The following is a 20,876-nucleotide window of genomic DNA, read 5'->3' as shown; positions in this document are numbered from 1 at the left end:
CGGCACACGGCACTGCCCTCAGCGCACACGGACCGGGCAGGAAGAGGGCCCTCCCAGGAGCTGAGGTGCGCCCTGGGACGGCCTTGGGGCACAGGTGCCTCTGGGCTCTGAGGTTGGGGCCAGGGCCTGGGGAGGCGGGTGGCCAGCAGTGCGCCCTCTCTGCGTCAGCGTGGGCACAGGGAGCCTCCTGCGCCCGCAGGGATTCGCTTCAGGGAAGCCAAGGCGGTCCAGTGTGCAGTGCCTGGACCGCGGGGGCGCTGGCACAGAGGGTCCCCCGGGGCCCTCCCAGTGCTGCCTGCCCCTCAGCCTACAGCTCCTCCTCCTGCTCAGGGGTCTGGCCCCAGCTGCCCTCTCTGGGATCTGCCCACCTCCCTGGAGGACGCTTCCCACCCGGATGCCTGCCCTCCTGCAGCCCAGCCCGCCCCCCCCCCCCCCCCCCCCCCCCCCCCCCCCCCCCCCCCGTCCCCCGACTCGCCAGGCCCTGGCAGGTCCCGGTGGAGGCGCTGGGCCTGTGTTTCTCCTCCCTCTGCCCCTCCCCCGTCTCCTTCAGAAGAGCTTTCCCTGTGGAGCACTTGCCCTGCAGCGCAGTCCACGCAGCAGGCACGTCCGTGCTCAGTTCCAGGCAAAACCAGAACAGCGTGTCCCCACTGCTCTGCGTGGAGCCAGGCGGGTTGGCGGAGCGGCTGTGCTGACCCGAAGCGCTGCCTGCGGTTGCTAGCCTGGCCCCTGTGGCTCCTGCTGGGCCTTGTGCTGATGCTGGTCCTGTGGCTGTTGGCCCGGTTCTTACCTCCCCACCCACCGTAAACCCCAGAGCTGGCACCGGGTCCGGGCCTCTGTAGCCCCAGGCCTCCCAGCCGGCCCTGGGCCAGCGCCAGGACCTGAGGAGGCTCACTGCCCCGCAGCCTTAACTCAGCCCAGACTTCTCCCAAAGTAGCGTAACAGACGCCATGAATGAGACGGGCCAGTTGTTGTAGATGGAAGTCACTCACAAGGAAACTCAGCGAGAGCACAGGATGACCCCGCACTGGGGTGCTGCCTCGTTCTAGGGCTGAGGTCAGTGAGGACTGGGGGCTGAGGTCAGTGAGGACTGGGGGCTGAGGTCAGTGAGCACTGGGGGCTGAGGTCAGTGAGCACTGGGGGCCGAGGTCAGTGAGCACTGGGGGCTGAGGTCTGAGCACTGGGGGCTGAGGTCAGTGAGCACTGGGGGCCGAGGTCTGAGAACTGGGGGCCGAGGTCTGAGGACTGGGGGCTGAGGTCAGCGAGCACTGGGGGCCGAGGTCAGCGAGCACTGGGGGCCGAGGTCTGAGGACTGGGGGCTGAGGTCTGAGGACTGGGGGCTGAGGTCAGCGAGCACTGGGGGCCGAGGTCTGAGCACTGGGGGCTGAGGTCAGCGAGCACTGGGGGCTGAGGTCAGTGAGCACTGGGGGCTGAGGTCAGTGAGCACTGGGGGCTGAGGTCAGTGAGCACTGGGGGCTGAGGTCTGAGCACTGGGGGAGGGGAGAGATTCCAGCACCTGCTGTGGTTCTGACGAGGCCCCTCAGGGTGGGAGGAGCAGGGAGGACAGCTCTCCTCCCAGCAGGTCCTCAGGCAGGGACATGGGGTGGAGGGCGTGAATCAGAAAGATGATGCCTGGGGCTGAGAGAAGGCAGGTCTCTGATCTGGAGGTTCCCCGCAGTGGGCCCCGGGCATGGGGGGAGAGCCCAGCACAGGGGGTTCTCGAGGTTATGTGCCAACCTTCCTTCTGCCTCAGCCTGCCGGTAATGGGGCTTTCGGGGTGACATACCATGTGGCTGCAATCTTCCCTGGTTGGGAAAACAGAAGTGAGGCCTGGAGAGGCTGCCTGTGGGAGGCGTGGCGTCTGGGCGTGCAGCAGAGGAAAGTGGGTCACGGGCAGAAATAGAAGTGGCAGCAGGAGCCAGGGCAGCCTCTCTTCAGGGCCTCCGCTCAGGTGGCTGTGCCCTGGGCGGGGCGTGCCGCCCCCAGCCTGGCCCCTGCTCTCACCCGCTGAGCCTGGGGGGGCGGCACGCTCGGGTGGTGGTTCATCCCGTCAGAGTCGTCTCCTGAATGAGTGACGTCATCACAGACTTCCCGAAGGGCTGCAAGCATGCGCCCAAGCACTGTGACGGCATCGCCGCTGGGCCGCCCGGGGCCTGCTCCCCACGCACTCGGATCAGGACGGAGCTGCCCAGCTCCCGGCGGTCAGAGCCGAGTGCGGCCGGCCCCTCGGCCCATCCTTCAGCGCCCCGCGGCCAGGCTCTGTCTTCAGGAGCCCTGTGCGCAGGCTGGGCAGCCCGCTCCTCTGGTGCGCCTGCGGACTCCCTGTGATCGCGTGGCGGCGGTCTGCAGTGCAGCCCTGATGAATGCCTGTTCTGTGGGAGGTACTTTGGAACTAGGCAGATGTCTCTGTTGCACCAGGCTCTTAATTTCTATTTCTGTGGGCACAGCGTGGCTTTATTCAGTAGGTTATCTGCTCCGTTGGTGAGTTACCCTTACTGTGCAACAAATGCCCCAACCCCACTGTGCACACACCTCTCCCCATTCTCCAAGGCCGGGGGTCCAGGTGTGGCTTAGCAGGCGGTTTGGGGTCAGGGCCCCTCGTGAGGTGTGGCTGGGTGTGGCCAGGGCTGACCTGGCTGTGGGAGACCCAGTCTCCGGCCGGGGAGGTTGTTCCACAGGCCCGTTCATGACGTGGCCTCCCGTGAGCCAGTCACCCAGGAGGGAGGGAGGGAGACACTGAGGCTGAGAGACAAAAGGAGAGAGGTAGAGACAGGGATTGAGACGGACGCAGATGAGAGACAGGCAGGAGAGGGACAGGCAGACGGAATGCCCGTACGTGGCCCCCTTTTGTAACCTCGGACCGCAGGGACACTCCCGCTGCTGCCCCGCAGACCTGTGTCCCTTGGGTGTACGCGTGTGGACACACCCTTTAACCCGCCGTGGTAGCACAGTGCACGTAGACGCTCAGAATGTCCCGGCACTGGCACCGGCTTCCTGCGTCCCATGCCCCCGCACGTCCAGCCCCTGCCCTCTTCCCGCCCACCTGGACCCGCGCGTGGGCTGTCGCCCTGCGCCACACGCCTGTCGACGTTTGCGTGTGTGTCTCTTGCGCCTGGAGACTGCGCGGTCACCCTTCCCGGCCAGCACCGCAGGCTTCTCTGGTTTCCCTGTTCCGCACGGGGATCCCGAGTGGCGGCCAGGAGCCTGGCTTCCCCTCTTGTGTGGTTTGACCATGAATCTCCTTGGAGAGAGCCGGTGTTTCCCAGGAGCCTCCGCTCCTTTACAAATGCTCCCCAACACCCTGTGGGGTGCGCCGGGTCCCTAATGCTGCCGGGCATGGTGCACACCGCCCTGGCCTCCAGCTGCGGAGCCGTGCCTTCTGGGAGAATGCCGAGAACAGCACTGGCCTCGGGTCCTCGTCCCTGCCCCCGAGCACATGCATTCGGCCAGGACACCATCCTGCTCGGGCAGCCTGGGGTGGGGGTGGGGGGCCAGGCAGCCTCAGGGCTCAGACAGTAGGCTGCTTCCCTCCCTCCAGCTCACGTCAGTGAGGTCCCGAGGGTCACTCCCCCTGTGGGCGTAGTCGGCACGGAGGCTGTGTCCTCATGGGATGGTGGGAGCGTCCCTGAAGGGTGGGAGCGGGGCCTGAGGAGGGGCTTTGTGCGGAGACCCCGTGACCGGGCAGTGGCAGAGCGGCTGGAGGACAGGCTGGGCAGTGGGGTGTGTGGGAGGGGGAGGGGAAACGGTCCCAGTAACGGCAGGGGGTCCCTTTGCAGATCGAGTCCGGGTTCTTCCACGAGAGCGACGTGAAGATTGTGGCCAAGTCCATCCGCGACCGCGTGGCGTTGATCCAGTGGCGGCGGGAGAGGATCTGGCCAGCGCTGCAGCCGCCGGAGCGGCAGGACCCGGGCAGCCCCGACACGGCCAGGGCTCCGCACGCGCCCCTGCAGGTCCAGGTGACCTACCACGCGCAGGCAGGGCCGCCCGAGCCCGAGGAGCCCGAGGCGGACCAGCACCTCCTGCCCCCCGCGCTGCCGGCCAGTGCCACCTCCCTGGCCTGTGAGTGCTGCTCTCCCGTCCCCGGCTCTCCTGCGGGTGTGGGGGGCCCCCTGGCTCTGCCCGGGAGGGCGTGGCAGCATCCCTGGTGCTGCACAGAGCTCTCGGCCAGCTCCCCGGGACAGGTGGGCACAGACGTGCAGGTCCCCCAGAGCCTCCGGCCAGCCCGCGGGTTAGCAGCTCCGCGGCTCCTCTCCCCCTGGAGGGTACGGCCGGCAGCTTGGGGCCCTGGGCTCAACACCGGGTGACGTCTGTTCGGGACAGGGCGTCCGAGGGCTGCGGGGCTGAAGGTGGAGTGGCCACGCTGTGTGACCTTTGTCCTCAGGAGTGTCTGTGCCCAGGGTGACCTGCCTTCTAGTGTCGAACCTTGAGACCATGTGTGTTACCGGTGGGGGTGGGGTCCGTTCGTGCCTGGCTCCACCTCAGACCTTTGGACCAGAGCAGCTTCTGCAGATCCGGGCAGGAGCGTGCCCGCCGTGCCCTCCGTGCCCACGCCGCCGCTGTGGCCGAGGCAGGGGCGGCCTTCCTGTCCGGAGGAGCTCGGAGTCGCAGGCAGCGCTGTGGGCCGCTGTTAGGTTGTGTGAGTGGGAAGGTGGACCAGCCTGTGTGATGTATTCAGTAGGCACACCCTTCACTTCCCATTAACACAGTGAGGGTTCTCAGAGTGGGCTCTGACTGAAAGCAGGGGCTGGTGTCGCTTTGAGACAGTTTGCTTACTGTTTGCTTCCTTTCCAACCTCCTCGAGTTTGTTTTGGAGAATAAAACTGCTATAGCCTCATACTCCATTTTCTTATAAACCCAAAAAGTCAATTGACGTGCATAAACTTTGGAGGAAAAAGCACACACACTCTCAGAGGTAACCGTCAGCTGGCCGGTGTCTAGGACGGGAAGGGAGAGATGGCCTTTTGTCACATCCGAAGAGGATGCACCTAAAGCTGGGAGCGCCCTCCCTGGGCCACTGACGCCAGGAACTCCCGAGATAGCCTGCCCGTGCAGTCACTCACACGCAGCAGGCACACGCCACAGCACCCTGCACACTCAGCACCTCACTCGGCCAGAGTGGGCCGCCCATGCACAGCCGTGCCTCTGGCCGCAGTGCCCATGGACAGACGGCTGGACAGACAGGGACCCAGCAGCACACCCCGGAGCAAGGACCACATCCTAGGCAACAGACGGAAGCACGTGCACGCGCGTCGCGGGGAGGTTAGAGCTGCTCTGCGTGAGACTGGTCGGGTCTCCTCACGTCCTCCGTGCGGCTCTCCTGTCTCTGTCTTCCTCTGTGTCTCTCTCTGTCTCTTGTGAACTCCCTTTCTGTCTGTCTCTTCGTCTGTCTGTCTGTCTGCCTCTCTCTCTGTATAAGTGGAATGACTGCCAGTCACCTCAGAAACCAGAGCCACTTGTCTGGCTGCTTTTGCGTACTCCCGCCTCAGCACTCGTACGTCTTCCTCGGTTAAAACAAGTCCTAATCAGTCCTGGGGAGAAACTATTTTTATACGGAGTTGAAAAGACACCCCTTTACTTTATTTGTTTAAATGATGTTGCCCATCTGAACAGTGACCCTGTAGAAATAGCTTGGTGTACATCAGTGACAAATGGTAACGTTTGTGTAGCTTTGGGAATCCGGAAGCAATAGACTGGGAGTGCCGTTTCAATAGTTTTTGAACCTTTGGTCAGATGAGCCGGTGGGCCCTGTCTGCACCTTCACAAGCCCCGCCCCCAGCTGTGGGCAGCCCCGCCCACTGGCCCTGCCCCGGGCCCTGTGGGGCTGACTGCCTGAAAGGCGCAGAGCCTCCGGGTCCCCTCTCACGGCCCCTGTGGGGTGAGGGCCTTGTCAGCCCCATTTTCCAGCCAAGTTAGACCCGGCCTGTGACTTGGGGGCCGGGTTTGGACCCAGATCTCCTGCTTCAGACCCCGTCACTGTAGGTGAAGATGGTCAGGGTCTTGGAACCTCCCCATCATAAGACACAGGGGACAGCTGACCGGAGTCTTCTGACACCCGGCCTCCCGAGACCCTGCGCCCTCGAAGGGCTGGACGAGGGCTCCCTTCAAGGCCGGGCTGGCGCTGTGTGAGGCCCTGTCTCAGCCAGGGCGGGAGCAGCTGCCTGGCCTGTGAGGACTGTGTGAGGGGCCCCTGGGATTTGTGGGGCCTCAGGCAGCCCTCCAGGCGTCAGGCTGTGTGGGTGGGCTGCCAGGGCTGTTTCTGGGTGCAATGAGCCCCTCACAGCTCTGTCGTTGGTTATGTAAAATGATGCACATTCGTTACTTACACCACCTGGAAGCACAAGTGTGCCTCACAGAAGAAAGCGTGCGGACGAGCTGAGTGTGCGTGTGAGCCCCCATTGGCCTCCCGGGCTGTGTGGAGTGTCATGGGGGTGCCGTTTGGGGGTCCCACTCTGAGCTGTGCTTTTGTCCTCCCCAGCGGACAGCACCTTTGACAGCGGCCAGGGCTCCACCGTGTACTCGGACTCACAGAGCAGCCAGCAGAGCGTGGTGCTGGGCTCGCTGGCAGACGCAGCCCCACTCACCGCCCAGAGCGTGTGCAGCGCCCCCGTGAGCGTGAGCGTGAGCGTGAGCGAGGGGCTCGGCCTGCCGCACAGCCTGCCCTCGCTGGGGGCCTACCCGCAGCCCGCCACGGTGAGTCAGCTTGGCCCTGCCCCAAAGAGCCCCTGCATGCGGCCTGGAGCCGGGGATGGGCCCTCCGCTGTACGGCCGTGTTCAGCTCCGCCTGCCGGAGCAGGTGCGCAGGAGGTCCGTCCGTGTGGGAAGTGCAGGCTGCAGGCTGGAGGCCTGCCGGGGAGGCATGCAGAAAACAGCCCGTGACACCCCGTGTGAGGCGTGGAGGTGCCTGAATCCTGAGAAACGTTTTCAGTGCCGTTTGAGAAGCGGGATTGAAAGGCTCATGCCTGTGAGGAATCATTTGTAAGCCTCCCAGGTGAATGGAAGTGGCTGGGTAAAGGGTCACATTTGGCATTTATTTTTCAACCAGAGACCCAGTGCATGAATTTGTGCACGGGTGGGGTCCCGAGGCCTGGCCGGTAATCGAGGCCAATTGGGGCCGGCCAGCCCAGGAGAGGGACCGCAGGAGGCTGACCAGCAGCGGAGGTTGGCTGTGGGAGTGCACTGACCACCAGGGACAGCTCCTGCATTAAGCGTCTGCCCCCTGCTGGTCAGTGCGCATCTTAGCGGCCTGTCGACTGGTCTTTTGGTCGTTCAGACTTTTATATTCACAGATGTTGATTTTAATGCCAGAGAAAGCAAAGCAGGCAGAGAAGTTGCCCTTGAGGCAGGTGGTGCAGTGGGTCCAGCAGGAGACTTAGGGCCCCTGGGCTTAGGAGTGGTCAGGGCCAGGCCTTCCTGGAGCACGGTCTCGGCTCTCCCTCCCACCGCACCCTCCCAGCGGCCCCACCTCGCTTCCCTCCACTGTCCTCTGGGCTCGGAAGCTGCTCTGGACAAGCAGTCGGCGTTTGCTGGGCAGAGCCCAGGCTCCTTGGCCACTTACATTGATGGGTTGCTCAGTTCGTGAAGTGAAGTGAAGCACAGTTAGTCATCAGCGGCACCACAGCTCCGTCGGGGCCCAGTTACTCGGAGCGTGTGTCTTGGCTTTGGGCTTGCCCGGCGGGAGCCGAGCCACTTCTCCAGGTGCAGGGTCAGGCCTCTGGCTCCCGGCCGCCCGTCCGGGCAGCCCTGCCTGTCCAGCTCCTGCCTGCAGACGGGGAAGGCTGAGCTGGGTGCGACCAGAATGCATTCTCCCATGTTCTGCCTGTTTATGCAGAAACAGCTTGGACAGAGAGTGGGAGGGGGTCCCCAGTGTCCGTGGTCTCCTGGGGAGGGTTATTGTGGTGAAGGAGAGCAGGGCGGAGGGGTTGGGGCCGGGCCGGGCCCCGGTGAGTGCTCGGCAGGCTCGTCCACCCGTGCTGCTGTCGCAGCCTTCCCTGCGGAAGGCGGACACGGCCGAGAACAGGCTGCAGGTGACAGATGACTATCCGTGACTCACCCAGAAGCCCCAGTGAGAACTGTCCCTGTCGCTGAGCGCAGGCTGCCCTCCTGCTTCTCACTTCCCCACTATTTGGAAGTAAATCCCAAACAGGAAGATATTTTGCCCATAAACATTTCAGCCTGTACCTGCCGGATCAAGACTTCTGAACACAACCCACTCCCAATGTTGCACCTACAAATGAACACGTTAGCAGCAGTTTTGACTGGCCCCCACAGCCATGCCCGGGCTCTGGCTCCCCATCCCCTCTCTGCTGGAGACCCCACTCTGCAGAGGCCCGGGTTGCAGGCCGGCTGTCTGCCTTCACGTTTCCGTGTTGTGTGCATGTGTACACATGTGTGTGTTACACAGTCAGGAAGCAAATGCATTTTATCTTTCCCCACTGTTGTCACAACAAGCGTTTCTCCACAATTCTCCAAAGTCCTTATAATGGTCTTTTCTCACGATTGCATTGTATTCTGTGGCGCTAATGTTCTAGAACATTCCTTGGTTAGGAGTTGTGACCATTTTTGCCTTTTGCCTTACTTCTGTGAGTCATGTTCCTAGGCAAACCATCCTTAGCAGGTGATGGGCATGGGGAGTGAGTGTGGGTCCCTGCATCTGTCAAGCTCGTGGCGGGGTGGGGTCTTCAGGGTAGCCACTGAGTGTGCCCCGTGCTCTCTGCAGCCTGGCCTGCCGGCGGGCTCCATCCCACCCTCCACCCGTGCTTCGCTCCCACCGCAGCATTTCCCGGAGCCAGCCGTGAGCTTCGCCCCTGTGCTGACTGGCCCAGGCCAGCCCATGCCCTCGGGCCACCAGGTGAGTGTGGGAAGCCCCTCCTATGGCTACCGTCGTGCCTCAGTCTCCCCTGACAATCAGCTTTGGCTGTCCTGGGCCCAGGTGTTCATGGGAATGGGGGCGGGGTGTCTCTTGTGTTTGTGGAATTCAAGTCCCAGAGCACTGGGAGGGGCTTCATTCACACACAGCAGTTCGCCCAGATCTGCATGTCCTGGGCTCCCTGCTGGGTGTGTAAGTATGTGTGGGGTATGCATGTTGTGCATGTGTGTGTGCACACTCACTGATTGTCTCTGTCATGTCCGAGCACCTGTGGCACCTCAGTGGGACGCTGTGTAAGAGACGCCCCTCTCCCTCCAGCCTCCGCTGGCCCAGCCAGCGCCCCTGCCACAGGTCCTGGCCCCGCAGGTCCTGGCCCCACAGCCCATGCGCCCTCTCCAGCCGGTGCCCGCTCACCTGCCGCCGTACCTGGCTTCGACCTCCCAGGTGGCCCCGGCGCAGCCGACGCCCATCCAGATGCCACCGGTGCCTCTGCAGCCACTCACTCAAGTCCCCCCGCAGGTACCGCACCTCTCCGGCCCCGCCCTCCTGCTGTCCGTGGGCGGGCGGAGCGGCCCGTGACTGGTCCCTGGCAGCACATGTTGGTGCGGGTGCCATCGCCCAGGCTCGTGCCAGCGATGGTCATGGGGTTGCTTTGCCTCATGGGGCACCGAGCTGTGATGGGACGTGCGGCTTCCTGGGGAAGGCACGAGTGTCCCCGAGGCTCCCCACAACGCAGGCTCCTGCCTGCCGGCTGTCACCGCAGCCCTCGTCCTCCTCAGTTGGTCCTTGGTTTCCCTTCCCGTCTAGTTAACCCCTCCTGCTTGGTGGCGGCCACGGCGTTGAGTTGCTTTTCAAATGCCCAGAGGTCGGCCTGCACCTCGTCCCTGCCTTCGAGCTGCCCTCGAGCTGCCCAAGCCCGTGTGCGTGTGATGCTCGTGTGCATGTGACGCTCGTGTGTGTGTGTGACGCTCGTGTGCTGCCACCAGAACGGCTTTCTCTTTAGGGCAGCGGCTGCCAGCCCTGTCACCTCATGGCACGCAGACTGGTTCCTAAAACTCGGCAGCACTCGGAAATGTATTTTTTGCCAATCTGACAAAACAGGTTGAGTTTGGATTCATTCACAGCAGACGTCTGTGGTTGTGTTGGCTGTTGCTATTTCCTTATCTGACAATCTAAGGGAGAGGTCGGCGCCACTGACATACAGTCAGGCACTGCGTGCTCGGCAGCCCCATGCACGCCGGGCGGCAGGCAGCCCCATGCACGCCGGGCGGCAGGCAGCCCCATGCACGCCGGGCGGCAGGCAGCCCTATGCACGCCGGGCGGCAGCTCCATGCACGCCGGGCAGCAGGCAGCCCCATGCACGCCGGGCGGCAGGCAGCCCTATGCACGCCGGGCGGCAGCCCCATGCACACCGGGCGGCAGGCAGCCCCATGCACGCCGGGCGGCAGCCCCATGCACGCCGGGCGGCAGGCAGCCCCATGCACGCCAGGCGGCAGCCCTGCTCCAGAGAGCGCTGGCCGAGAAGCGCTGAGTGTGAAGTGCAGACCCGGGGCCAGGTGCTGGGTGCCTCGGACCAGAAGGTTTGGGCGCTCCCACGGTGGGGACACCCGTCCTCCCCAGTCCTGGTGGCACAGCTGATGGGGCACTCTGAGCTATGCCCGGCCATCCTCAGAACCGCCCGCGGCCCCTCCACGGTGGGGCCAAAGGGGGCTCCCCAGGCCACCCCACCCTCTGTCTTTCCTTCCCTGGTGGACGGTGCCATGCACCTGGTTCCATTTGAATTGGGTTTCCTTTTGGGTTCCCTTGGCGGCAGCTGCACAGAAGTGTCTCGGGCAGAACCTGGTTGCGCCGGCGCTGTCCTGGGGGCCGACATGCTCCCTCTCTTTCAGATGCCCCCACCTCCTGTCATCCCACCAGTGGCTCCGCTGGCCACAGTCGACAGCCTCCCCTCGGCGCTCCCCGACCTGCCGGCGGCCGGTGGGCCCGCGGGGCCGCCTCCCTCTCAGTACTTCTCTCCTGCCGTCATCCTGCCCAGCCTCCCGCTCAGCGCCGCCGGCCCCCTGCCCGCGCCCCCAGCCCTGCCTCTGCCGACGGTCAAGCTTCCCCACGCCGCCGGGGCACCCCTGGCCATGCCATGCCAGACCATCGTGCCAAACGTGGCAGCCACCGCCACTGCCATCCCTCTGCTGGCTGTGGCCTCCCAGGGCGTGGCCACCCTGTCCATCCACCCAGCCGTGGCCCAGCTCCCGGCCCAGCCCGTGTACCAGGCAGCCTTCCCGCAGATGGTGCCCAGTGACGTCCCGCCTTCTCCTCTCCACACGGCGCAGACCGTGCAGGCCGCCCCTCTGCAGCCAGCACCCCCCGTGTTGCCGCAGCCCCGCCTGCCGAGCGTCACCCACCTTCCGGAGCCGGCTGCTGTCCCCCGGGGGGGGAGCCAGGTAACCGCCTGCCAGGAGGGCCTGCTGTCCCGCACTGGGACACCCTGTGGTGCCCAAGGTGCAAAGGGCCTGAGGCTCTGCTCCTTCTTGGCCCGTGGCTGGAGGGCGGGGCCCCGGGGGGCAGGCCAGCAGGCCGCGCTGCCCACAGGCTTGGCTCTCATCCTGGGTCTGCTGCCTCCTCCGACTCCCAGCACCTGTCAGAGCCAGAGGTCCCACGGTAGGGGCAGCAGCTGCTTGTGGGGTCCCAGCCTTGCTGTGCCCGGCACCTGCCCTCAGCTAGTGGGGCCTGGCAGCCCCCTCTGAGGGCGCTGGGGAGGCTCACACTCCATCTTGTCACCTGTCAAAACGAGATAGGTTAATACCCCCCATGTCAGCAGGGAAATGGGCCACCAGGGTTCGGGGATCTGACAGTTGGGGTCCAGGCAGTGGCTGGAGCATGTGGCTGCTGGCTCCAGGGTGGGCATGGCAGACAGGGCTGATGTCCAGGGTCAGGAGGGGATCTGGCCGGTGCACACGGACAGTGAAGGGACGCAGACGCACCGGCTGGCTGGATGAGCCGCCGAGTGGCTCTGTCACCTGCCCAGCCCCGTGTGTTCGAGTCAGGCTGTGATCCACCCTCTGGCCTGGGCACTCTCTCACGTGGTGCCCTCCCACCTGGGTGCCTTCCCACTGGCCCTAACCCTCAGCAGCCTGTGCCATGGGCTCCGTGCTTTCCTTTTAAAACGTGGGCGCCTCCCCGCTGAGGTGGGCGGATGCCTCCTTTTGTTCTGCCGGGAAGATCCACCGCACAGCGTGGCTGCCAGGTGCCAGCTCACGGCACCGCTCCAGTCCGGCTGAGAGCGCGTCCTGAGTCGCGCAGACTCCTGGGCGTGCTTCTTGCCGTCTGAGCCAGAGGGGCTGGCACGTGGAGAAGGAAGGTGGCTTCTGTTGAACACAGGATGGCGTTGGTTTAAACACGCCATCAGCCGGCGCCCTGGCTGCGCAGGCCCTGGGCAGCTCACGGCTCAGAGTAGCGTCCACTCACGGGTCAAGGCCGTGTGGGGAAAGCCAGAGCCTGTGGGGAGGCTCGGGGCCCGTGGTGGCAGGGCCTGGCCGGCACACGGTAGCACTGCGCTTGCTCGGTTTTATCGCGGGCTGGCCAGCTGCCCACACCTCCCCGTGGCCGAGCAGTCTGCTAGCAGGCCCAGCGGGGGTCCTTTCATCTCCGACCCTGTCGTTTTTCAGCTGAGAGCTTTTAAAGAGGGAACAGTGGGGAGTCAGGCCCAGCTCCCAGGTCACCCCAAGGAAGGCCAAGGTCCAGGGCTTCTCCCTCAGGAGGCAGGAGGCAGGAGGCAGGAGGCAGGAGGCAGGGCAGCGTTCGGTCCAAGGCCTGATGCTGGCGCTCAGCCAGACTCACTGGTTCTAGGTTACAGTTTACACAAGTGGGACTCAGAGCGCCTTCGTTTGTTTCTTCTAAGTCTGTCCAAGTGTTCTCAGAGGCCAGGGCTCTCCTGGGCAGGAGTGAGTGCCCTAGAGAGGGCGCCTCGAGACCCCCAGACCTGCTCACCCGCCCCGACAGGGAGGCTGTGCCGGCCGCCGGGCCCCGGATGGCAGTGGCACTCCCACTTGTGTGCCTTCTGTGCTCACAGATCCTGCGTGGCCACCCGCCTCCATATGCTGTGGATGTCACCGCCCAGGCCCCCGCGGGGCCCACTCCTGCTGCCGTCCTCTCCCCGCCCGTGCCGGAAGGGCTGCCCCCCGCTGCCCCCGAGCGCCTGCCGCAGCTCCCCAGCTCGCAGGCCCCCGCGCCAATGGCTGCGACTCCGAGCTTGCCTGTCCAGTCCACTGCGCTGCCCCCCGCCAACCTGCCCCTGACCAGTGGGCCTGGGCTCTCCAGCCTCAGCTCAGCCGTCCAGCTGACCGTGGAGTTGGCTCCCGAGGTGTGTGGGCTGGGCCTCCCGCACGGCACCTTGATGCCTGGCCCTGCGCCGGTCTCAGCCCCAGACGTGGGAGGTGGGATGTGCACGTTGGGACACACGGTGCCTGCTCACCGGCCTCTGCTGTCCCCAGATGTCAGTTTCCTCAATGCATTCCAGGTGGAAGGTGTGGTTTTTTTACAAGCCCCTTGGGCCGTGTGCTTCCTTGTAGGGATGGCCAGAGTGGGTTAGTGTGCTTGGGAAGGGGAGGGTCCCGGCTTTTAGGGATCAGCTTGGCTCCAACAAGGTGAAACCCTCATGCCCGCTGCCCTATGCTATCTGCTCGCTACAGTCAGGAGGGATCGGGCGGCGGCCGGGCCGGGCTGGGCTGGGCTGGGCTGGGCTGGGCTGCGAGAGGGACATGACCTTCCTCCTCGTGTTTATTGCAGGAGCAGGCCTCCCAGGACACGCAGCCTGGCCTGCAGAGCTGTGAGAGGTACGGCCGGCTGGCCCACGGCCATGTCACGGGGACCCGCCTGCCCGGCCCCTCACGTGGCAGGGCTTCTGTTGACATCAGTGGGGCCTCCCTGACCTGCTGGGGCCCCCGGGAGCCTCTGGGTCTTGGCCAGCACGTGCTGGAGTTTGGTTGTCCGATGGCCCAGGCTGTGTCCTGGTCCAGGTGCTGGTGGGGAGGAGACTGGGAGGGCAGGGCCCACACCCCATCCCCCGTGGCTCCCAGGCATGGGCATGTGGAGTTTGGGAGGGAACTGGTTACAGGAAGTAACCGTGTCCCACCCTCTCGGCAGGTCAGCACCAACCTCACTGCTCTGCAAGTTCTCCTCAAACTTGCAGCAAACCACGTGGTTGGCATGTTTCTGTTTCTTTTGCACAGATAGGGAAACTGAGGCACGGGAGAGGATTGTTTGTGAATTTTGCTGTTTACCATGAGGAGGCGGGGCTTGCTTGATAGGGCTGGAGGCTGAGAGGACCAAGGTCCTGGGTCAGAAAGGCCACGCGTCCCCCGCCACCTCAGTGCTGCCCAGGGCGGCAGGAGGGCCCGTGCAGGGGTGCCCCGTGGGACTCGGCTGGCTGCAGCCCTCAGGTGGTCTAGCTGAGCACGCAGACGCTGAAGCTCCTGGCTGCTTCCTGAGGAGCTGAGCTGCCGGGGAGGCCAGTGTGCAGTCATTTTCGGGGGTGAGTAACCCTGGTTTTCCGACAGCTACGGAGGGTCTGACGCCCCTTCTGGAAGGGAGCTGAGTGACAGCGGTGACGGCACCTTCGGAGCAGGGAGGCTGGAAGGCAGGCCGGCCCGGAAACACCACCGCAGGTCCACACGCACACGATCCCGCCCGGAGAGGCTCAGCCGGCCCCGGCTGACCATCCTGAATGTGAGGAGGCAGGGGTGGTGGGCGGCGGGAGCTCCCACCTGGTCTGCAGGTGTGCAACCCCTGGTCTCACCGCCCTGGGTCTGCAGGTGTGCAACACCTGGTGTCACCTGGGTCTGCAGGTGTGCAACACCTGGTGTCACCTGGATCTGCAGGTGTGCAACACCTGGTCTCACCGCCCTGGGTCTGCAGGTGTGCAACACCTGGTCTCACCGCCCTGGGTCTGCAGGTGTGCAACACCTGGTCTCACCGCCCTGGGTCCGCAGGTGTGCAACACCTGGTCTCACCGCCCTGGGTCTGCAGGTGTGCAACACCTGGTCTCACCGCCCTGAGCCCGCAGGTGTGCAACACCTGGTCTCACCGCCCTGGGTCTGCAGGTGTGCAACACCTGGTGTCACCTGGGTCTGCAGGTGTGCAACACCTGGTCTCACCGCCCTGAGCCCGCAGGTGTGCAACACCTGGTCTCACCGCCCTGGGTCTGTAGGTGTGCAACACCTGGTGTCACCTGGGTCTGCAGGTGTGCAACACCTGGTCTCACTGTCCTGGGTCTGCAGGTGTGCAACACAGGCGACAAGATGGTGGAGTGCCAGCTGGAGACACACAACCACAAGATGGTAACGTTCAAGTTCGACCTGGATGGGGACGCACCCGATGAGATCGCCACCTACATGGTACGCGGGTGTCTGCCAGGTGATTGGGCCGGCGACACTGCCCCTGGGTTGGCCAGGCAGCCTCCTCCAGGTCCTTTGGGCACTTGGCTGCCAGCCCCCTTGTTGCCAGCCTTCCCTGTCCTGCAGCTTCAGCAGTGGCTGCCGGCTCCGGGTCCCCGCTGGCTGCTGCTCAGGCCGCGGCTTCTCTTGCTGAACCGTGCAGCCCTGAGCTGAGACCAGGCCGCCGCTGCCCTGGGGTTTAGTGCAGAGCAGGAGCCAAGCGGATCACGTGGTGGAGATCTGCAGGCCTGCTCTGCTCCCCACGGGCAGGGCTGCGTGTGCCCCCGTGAGTCCCCACGGGCAGGGCTGCGTGTGCCCCCGTGAGTCCCCACGGGCAGGGCTGCGTGTGCCCCCGTGAGTCCCCACGGGCAGGGCTGCGTGTGCCCCCGTGAGTCCCCACGGGCAGGGCTGTGTGTGCCCCCGTGAGTCCCCACGGGCAGGGCTGCGTGTGCCGTTGCAGGTGGAGCACGACTTCATCCTACAGGCCGAGCGGGAAACGTTCATCGAGCAGATGAAGGATGTCATGGACAAGGCGGAGGACATGCTCAGTGAGGACACGGATGTGGACCGTGGCTCTGACCCGGGGGCAAGCCCGCCGCCCCTCAGCACCTGCAGCCTGGGTTCCGGGGAGGTGAGCTGGGCGGCTGTCCTGGGAGGGCGGGGCCTGCGTCCCCCACTCCAGGCCCTGCAGGCAGCAGCCACCCGCCTTCCTGCCGGGAGAGCCTGCGGGTGCAGCGTGGGGCGAGGTGCCCGCCCGGAGCGCGCCGTTAGCACAGGCGGAGGTGCCCGGCTCCGAGGCCCGGGCTGCCCAGTCCGCGGTTTACTGATTGCCGCCTTCCCCTCCCTCAGGAGAATCGCCAGTCCCGAGCCAACGCCCCGGTGTATCAGCAGAACGGTATGTGCCCCCGGGACCCCCAGACTCATTGTCCCTTCTTTCTCCCAGCGGGGTGTGATTAGAGCCCCACTGAGCGTGTTTGAGGGAGCTCGGCCATCACACGGGGGGTTGTCGGACCGTGTAGTGACCTCGCCCCATGTCCTCCCGGTCTGGCCCAGGTGGTGACAGGGTGGCATAGGTTCCCCGCTGCCTGCTGGCCTCTGGCCGGCAGTGCCCCTTCAGCGATGGTCCCTTGGGCGTCCTGGGAACTAAGCCGGTGTTGGGAGTGCTTGTTGGGGCCCCGGGCTGCCGCCGAGGAGCCGCGAGTGCTGCCCGCCCCTCAGTGGTGAGACCGTTCCCCAGAGCGGCTCAGGCGGGAGAAACGTGCTTGCTCTCACCGCTGCTCTTGCCCGCCCTGCAGTCCTGCACACCGGGAAGAGGTGGTTCATCGTCTGTCCGGTGGCTGAACACCCGGCTGCAGAGGTCCCCGAATCCTCGCCCCCACTTCCTCTGAGCTCCGTGCAGCCAGAAGCCAGCCCAGGTAGGACCAGCCGCCAGGCCGCCTGCTGGGGCCAGCGCCCCCTCCCGGCGCGGCTCTGCACTGGCTCCACTCGTGCTCGCGGCTCAGCGCCAGTGCTGTGTGCCCGCTAAAGCGAGGAACTGGCCCCACTGTCCCCCCAAGCCCAGAGCCGCCTGCGGGCTGTTCCTCTCCAGACTTTCTACCGAGGGCCGGACCCAGGCTTGGGCTGCTGGTACCTTGGCTATGAGGTGGCACCCAGGGCCGCACAGGTGTGTGCTGGGAGCGCTCTGCCTCCTTCTCTTACCGGTGTCATCTTACAACCCAACTCCCTGCCCCGTCCCTAGGCGGCCCCGGCAGGGATGCCCTGCTCGCCCTGCTGGGTTTGGGGTAGGCAAGTCCCTTGTAGTGCTGAGACTCTGACTTTAAACTGTCACCAAGGAAAATGACACTCGGATATGGATCTTTATCTGGTGGACGGACAAATGGCAGCAAGCTTGCCCGTGGGGCTGTCGGTTAAGTCCTGATTTCTGTGGTTCCTTGGGAGAAGAATCGCTGAAACAGACTGAAGGTTTAATTCCCTGTAAGCTGGCAGGAAAGGTGGCTGAATCTGTAACTCTACAGTCGTCCTTCTCATCCACATTCCCACTCTGTTTTCAGTTACCTGCAGTCATCTGTGGCCCAAAAACATTAGATGGAAAATCCCAGAAATAACAATCCATAAGTTCTTAGTTACTTATTTTAATTTCTTTAAAAATATGTTTTTGTTTATTTCAGAGCGAGGGGAAGAGAGAGAAACATCAATGATGAGAGAGCAACATTGATTGACTGCCTCCTGCATGCCCTCTACTGGGGATCGAACTATGACCTCCTGGTTCATAGGCTGATGCTCAGCCCCTGAGCCATGCCAACCAGGCTATTTTTAAATTTTTATTGAATTTATTGGAATAACATTGGTTAATAAAATTATAGGTTTCAAACATACAATTCTATAATACAGTATCTTGACCCAAAGTCAAGTCTCCTTCCATCAGCGTTCATGCCCCTTTATCTTCCTTGGCCTCCCTCCATGCCCTGCCCTCTGGGAACCACTTCACTGTTTTCTCTGTCTGTGAGGGGTCTTTTTGTTTGTCTAACCCAGACGTCCTCAGACTACGGCCCGAGGCCCACATGCGGCCCGCCGAGGACATTTATCCGGCCCACCAGGTGTTTTTGCCGTTTTGTTTTTTTACTTCAAAATAAGACATGTGCAGTGTGCATAGGAACTTGTTCATAGTTGTTTTTTTTAAACTATAGTCCGGCCCTCCAACGGTCTGAGGGACAGTGAACTGGCCCCCTGTTTAAAACGTTTGAGGACCCCGGGGTCCCTTCGCCTTTATTCACCCAGCCCGCCAGCTCCCCGCCCCACTGACAGCAGTCAGTCTGTTCTCTATGAGTCTGCTCCTATTTTGTTTGTTTGTTTTGTTCATTAGGTCCCCACACAAGTGCGATCATGGGTGCTTGTGTCCCTCTGACTGACTTATTTCACTGAGCATGGCCCTCCCCAGGTCCCTCCGTGCCGTTGCCAATGGTGGTAAGGGTCCTTCTTTTTGAAGTCCGAGTGTGTTCCATGGTGTAGCTGTACCACACTTCTTTATACATTTGCCACTGATGGCCCGTGGGCTGCTCCCAGGTCTTGGCTATTGTAAATAACACTGTGATGAACACAGGGGTGCGTACATTCTGTCATTAGTGTTTCTGGTCTCTTTGGATGTATTCCCAATAGTGAATCACTGGGTCAGATGGCAGTTCCACTTTTAATTTTTTGAGGAAACTCCATACTGTTCTCCACGGCGGCTGCACCAGTCCGCATTCCCACCAGCAGTGCACGAGGGTTCCCTTTTCTCCACATCCTCGCCAGCACTTGTCGTTTGTTCATTTGTTGATGTAGCCATTCTGACAGGTGTGAGGTGATGCGTCATTGTCATTTTAATTCTCATCTCTCTGGTGATGAATGATGTTGAGCATCTTTTCATATGACTCTTGCTATCTGTATGTATGTCCTCTTTGGAGAAGTGTCTACTCATGTCCGGTGCTGATTTTTAGTTGGATTGTTTGTTTGTTTTTTGGTGTTGAGTTGTGTAAGTACTTTATAAAATTTGGATATTAACCTTTCATCAGATTTATTATTGACAAATGTGTTATCTCATTCAGTGGTTGTCTTCATTTTGTTGCTGGTTTCCTTCACTGTGCAAAAACTTTATATATTTTTTTAAATGTCACTCTACTTTTTAAAAAAATATGGTTTTATTGATTTCAGGGAGAGGGAGAGAAAGATACAAACATCATTGAAGAGAGAGAATCATCCATCGGCTCCCTCCTGCTTCTCCCCTACTGGGAATCGAGCCTGCAGCTCGGGCATGTGCCCTGACCTGGATTTGAACCTTGACCTCCTGGTTCATGGGTCGATGCTCACCCACTGAGCCACACTGGCTGGGCTGCAAAAACTTTTTAGTTTTATGCAGTACCATTTCTATATTTTTTCTTTTGTTTCCCTTACCTGAGGACGATATATCAGAAAATATATTACTATGAGAAATGTCCAAGATTTTACTGTATATGTTTTCTTCTTGGATTTTTATCATTTCTAATCTTACATTTTAAGTCTTTAATCCATTTTGAGTTTATTCTTGTGTCTGGTGTAAAAAGGTGGTTTAGTTTAATTTTTTTGCATGTGTCTGTCCGGTTTTCCCAGCACCATTTATTGAAGAGACTGTCTTTACCCCATTGTATGCTCTCGCCGCCTTTGTCAGGTGTTAGTTGACCATAAGCTGTGGGTGTATCTCTGGGCTCTCTGTTCTGTCCCATTGATCTATATGCTTGTTTTTTATGCCCGAACCAGGCTCTTTTGGCCTTGTGGTGTAGTTCGATATAAGGTAGCATGATTCCTCCAACTTTGTTCTTCTTTTCTCAAGATTTCTGTTGTTATTTGGGCTCTTTTGTGGTACCATACACACTTGCTATCTTCTTTTTTAAAAATTTATCTTTATTGTTGAAAGTATTACAGATGTCTCCTCTTTTTTCCCCATTGGCCTTCACCATTTGCACTTAATGTCATGAGAGGAATTGTGTTGAATTTGTAGATTGCTTTGGGTAGTATGGACATTTTAATGATGCTAATTCTTTCTATCTGTAAATACTATATGTGCTTCCATTTATTTGTATCTTCCTTAATTCCTTTAGTGTCTTAATAATTTTCTGAGTATAGGGCTTTTACCTACTTGGTTAAATTTATTCCCTTTTTTTTTAATGCAATTATAAATGCAGTGTTTTCTTAGTTTCCCTTTCTGATAGTTCATTACCTATATACATAAAACCCTAATATGCAAATAAACCGAACAGCGGTACAATTGAACAACCAGTCACTATGACATGTGCTGACCACCAGCGGGGTGCGCGTGGAACATGGCAGGCGGCGGCCGCAGCGGGATGGTGGAGCAGGTGGGGGGGGGGGCGCCAGAACAAGACAGGGTGCCAGTCGCTGTCATCGGGGCGAGACTCTGGTGGTTACTGAAAATTCTTTGCTCCCGTGCACCATGGTTCCACTGGCGCTCGCACCTGCTGCCAGCCCCAGCCCTGCTGCACCTGCTGCCACAGCGGCTGCTGCCCCAATCGCCCCTCAGGGCTTCCCCACCTCCCCCGCTCCTGAGGGGCGATTGGGGCAGCAGCCACCACTTGCCATCACAGCAGGTGCGAGCGGGGCCGGCGCCATCAGCGCGTGCGAGCGGCGGCAGCAGGAGCGGGGCTGCCGGCTGACGGGACTGGGGGCCTCGGCGGGAGGGGCTCGCAGGGCGCGGAGGACGGGCCGAGACCCGCCCTTGTGCCCACCGCAGCCTCTCGGCCCACAGTTCCTTTCAAGGCGCACGAATTTGTGCACTGCGCTCCTAGTTGGTGTATAAAAAGGCAACTGATTTCCGAGTATACATTTTGTTTCCTGCTACTTTACTGAATTCGTGTATCAGTTCTCGTAGTTTTTGGTAGAACCTTTAGGGCTCCCTATATACAGTTCCTTGTGTGTCATCTACAGATAGTGACAGCTCCTTTTCCTCCTTTACAATTTGGATGCCTTTTATTTCTTCTTCTTGTCTGATCGCTGTGGCTAGGACTTCCAGTGCTATGTTGAATAAGAGGACATCCCTGTCTTGTTCATGATCT

At 61.4% G+C, this 20,876-nt stretch overlaps 1 protein-coding gene across 7 annotated transcripts in view; it reads left to right on the top strand.

Moving 5' to 3' along the window:
* Window positions 1-20,876, top strand: part of WNK2 (WNK lysine deficient protein kinase 2) — a 113,976-nt gene that overhangs the window by 46,435 nt on the left and 46,665 nt on the right. For 6 of the 7 annotated variants that reach the window (XM_079789746.1, XM_079789751.1, XM_079789750.1 and 3 more), the window contains exons 8-19: window positions 3,774-4,056; window positions 6,473-6,687; window positions 8,714-8,845; window positions 9,182-9,382; window positions 10,753-11,301; window positions 12,930-13,220; window positions 13,646-13,692; window positions 14,416-14,584; window positions 15,136-15,252; window positions 15,752-15,922; window positions 16,141-16,186; window positions 16,587-16,706. In XM_079789746.1, coding sequence (XP_079645872.1) covers window positions 3,774-4,056; window positions 6,473-6,687; window positions 8,714-8,845; window positions 9,182-9,382; window positions 10,753-11,301; window positions 12,930-13,220; window positions 13,646-13,692; window positions 14,416-14,584; window positions 15,136-15,252; window positions 15,752-15,922; window positions 16,141-16,186; window positions 16,587-16,706 — 2,341 coding nt within the window. The remainder of the gene's footprint in view (window positions 1-3,773; window positions 4,057-6,472; window positions 6,688-8,713; window positions 8,846-9,181; window positions 9,383-10,752; window positions 11,302-12,929; window positions 13,221-13,645; window positions 13,693-14,415; window positions 14,585-15,135; window positions 15,253-15,751; window positions 15,923-16,140; window positions 16,187-16,586; window positions 16,707-20,876) is intronic. The other variant, XM_079789748.1, reaches the window with a different exon arrangement.

Source organism: Cnephaeus nilssonii (assembly GCF_951640355.1).
Source record: "Cnephaeus nilssonii genome assembly, chromosome: 14".
Classification (NCBI taxonomy): Eukaryota; Metazoa; Chordata; class Mammalia; order Chiroptera; family Vespertilionidae; genus Cnephaeus; species Cnephaeus nilssonii.
The sequence above is the reverse complement of the archived record's forward strand: the minus strand, read 5'-3'. Positions and strand labels throughout refer to the sequence as shown.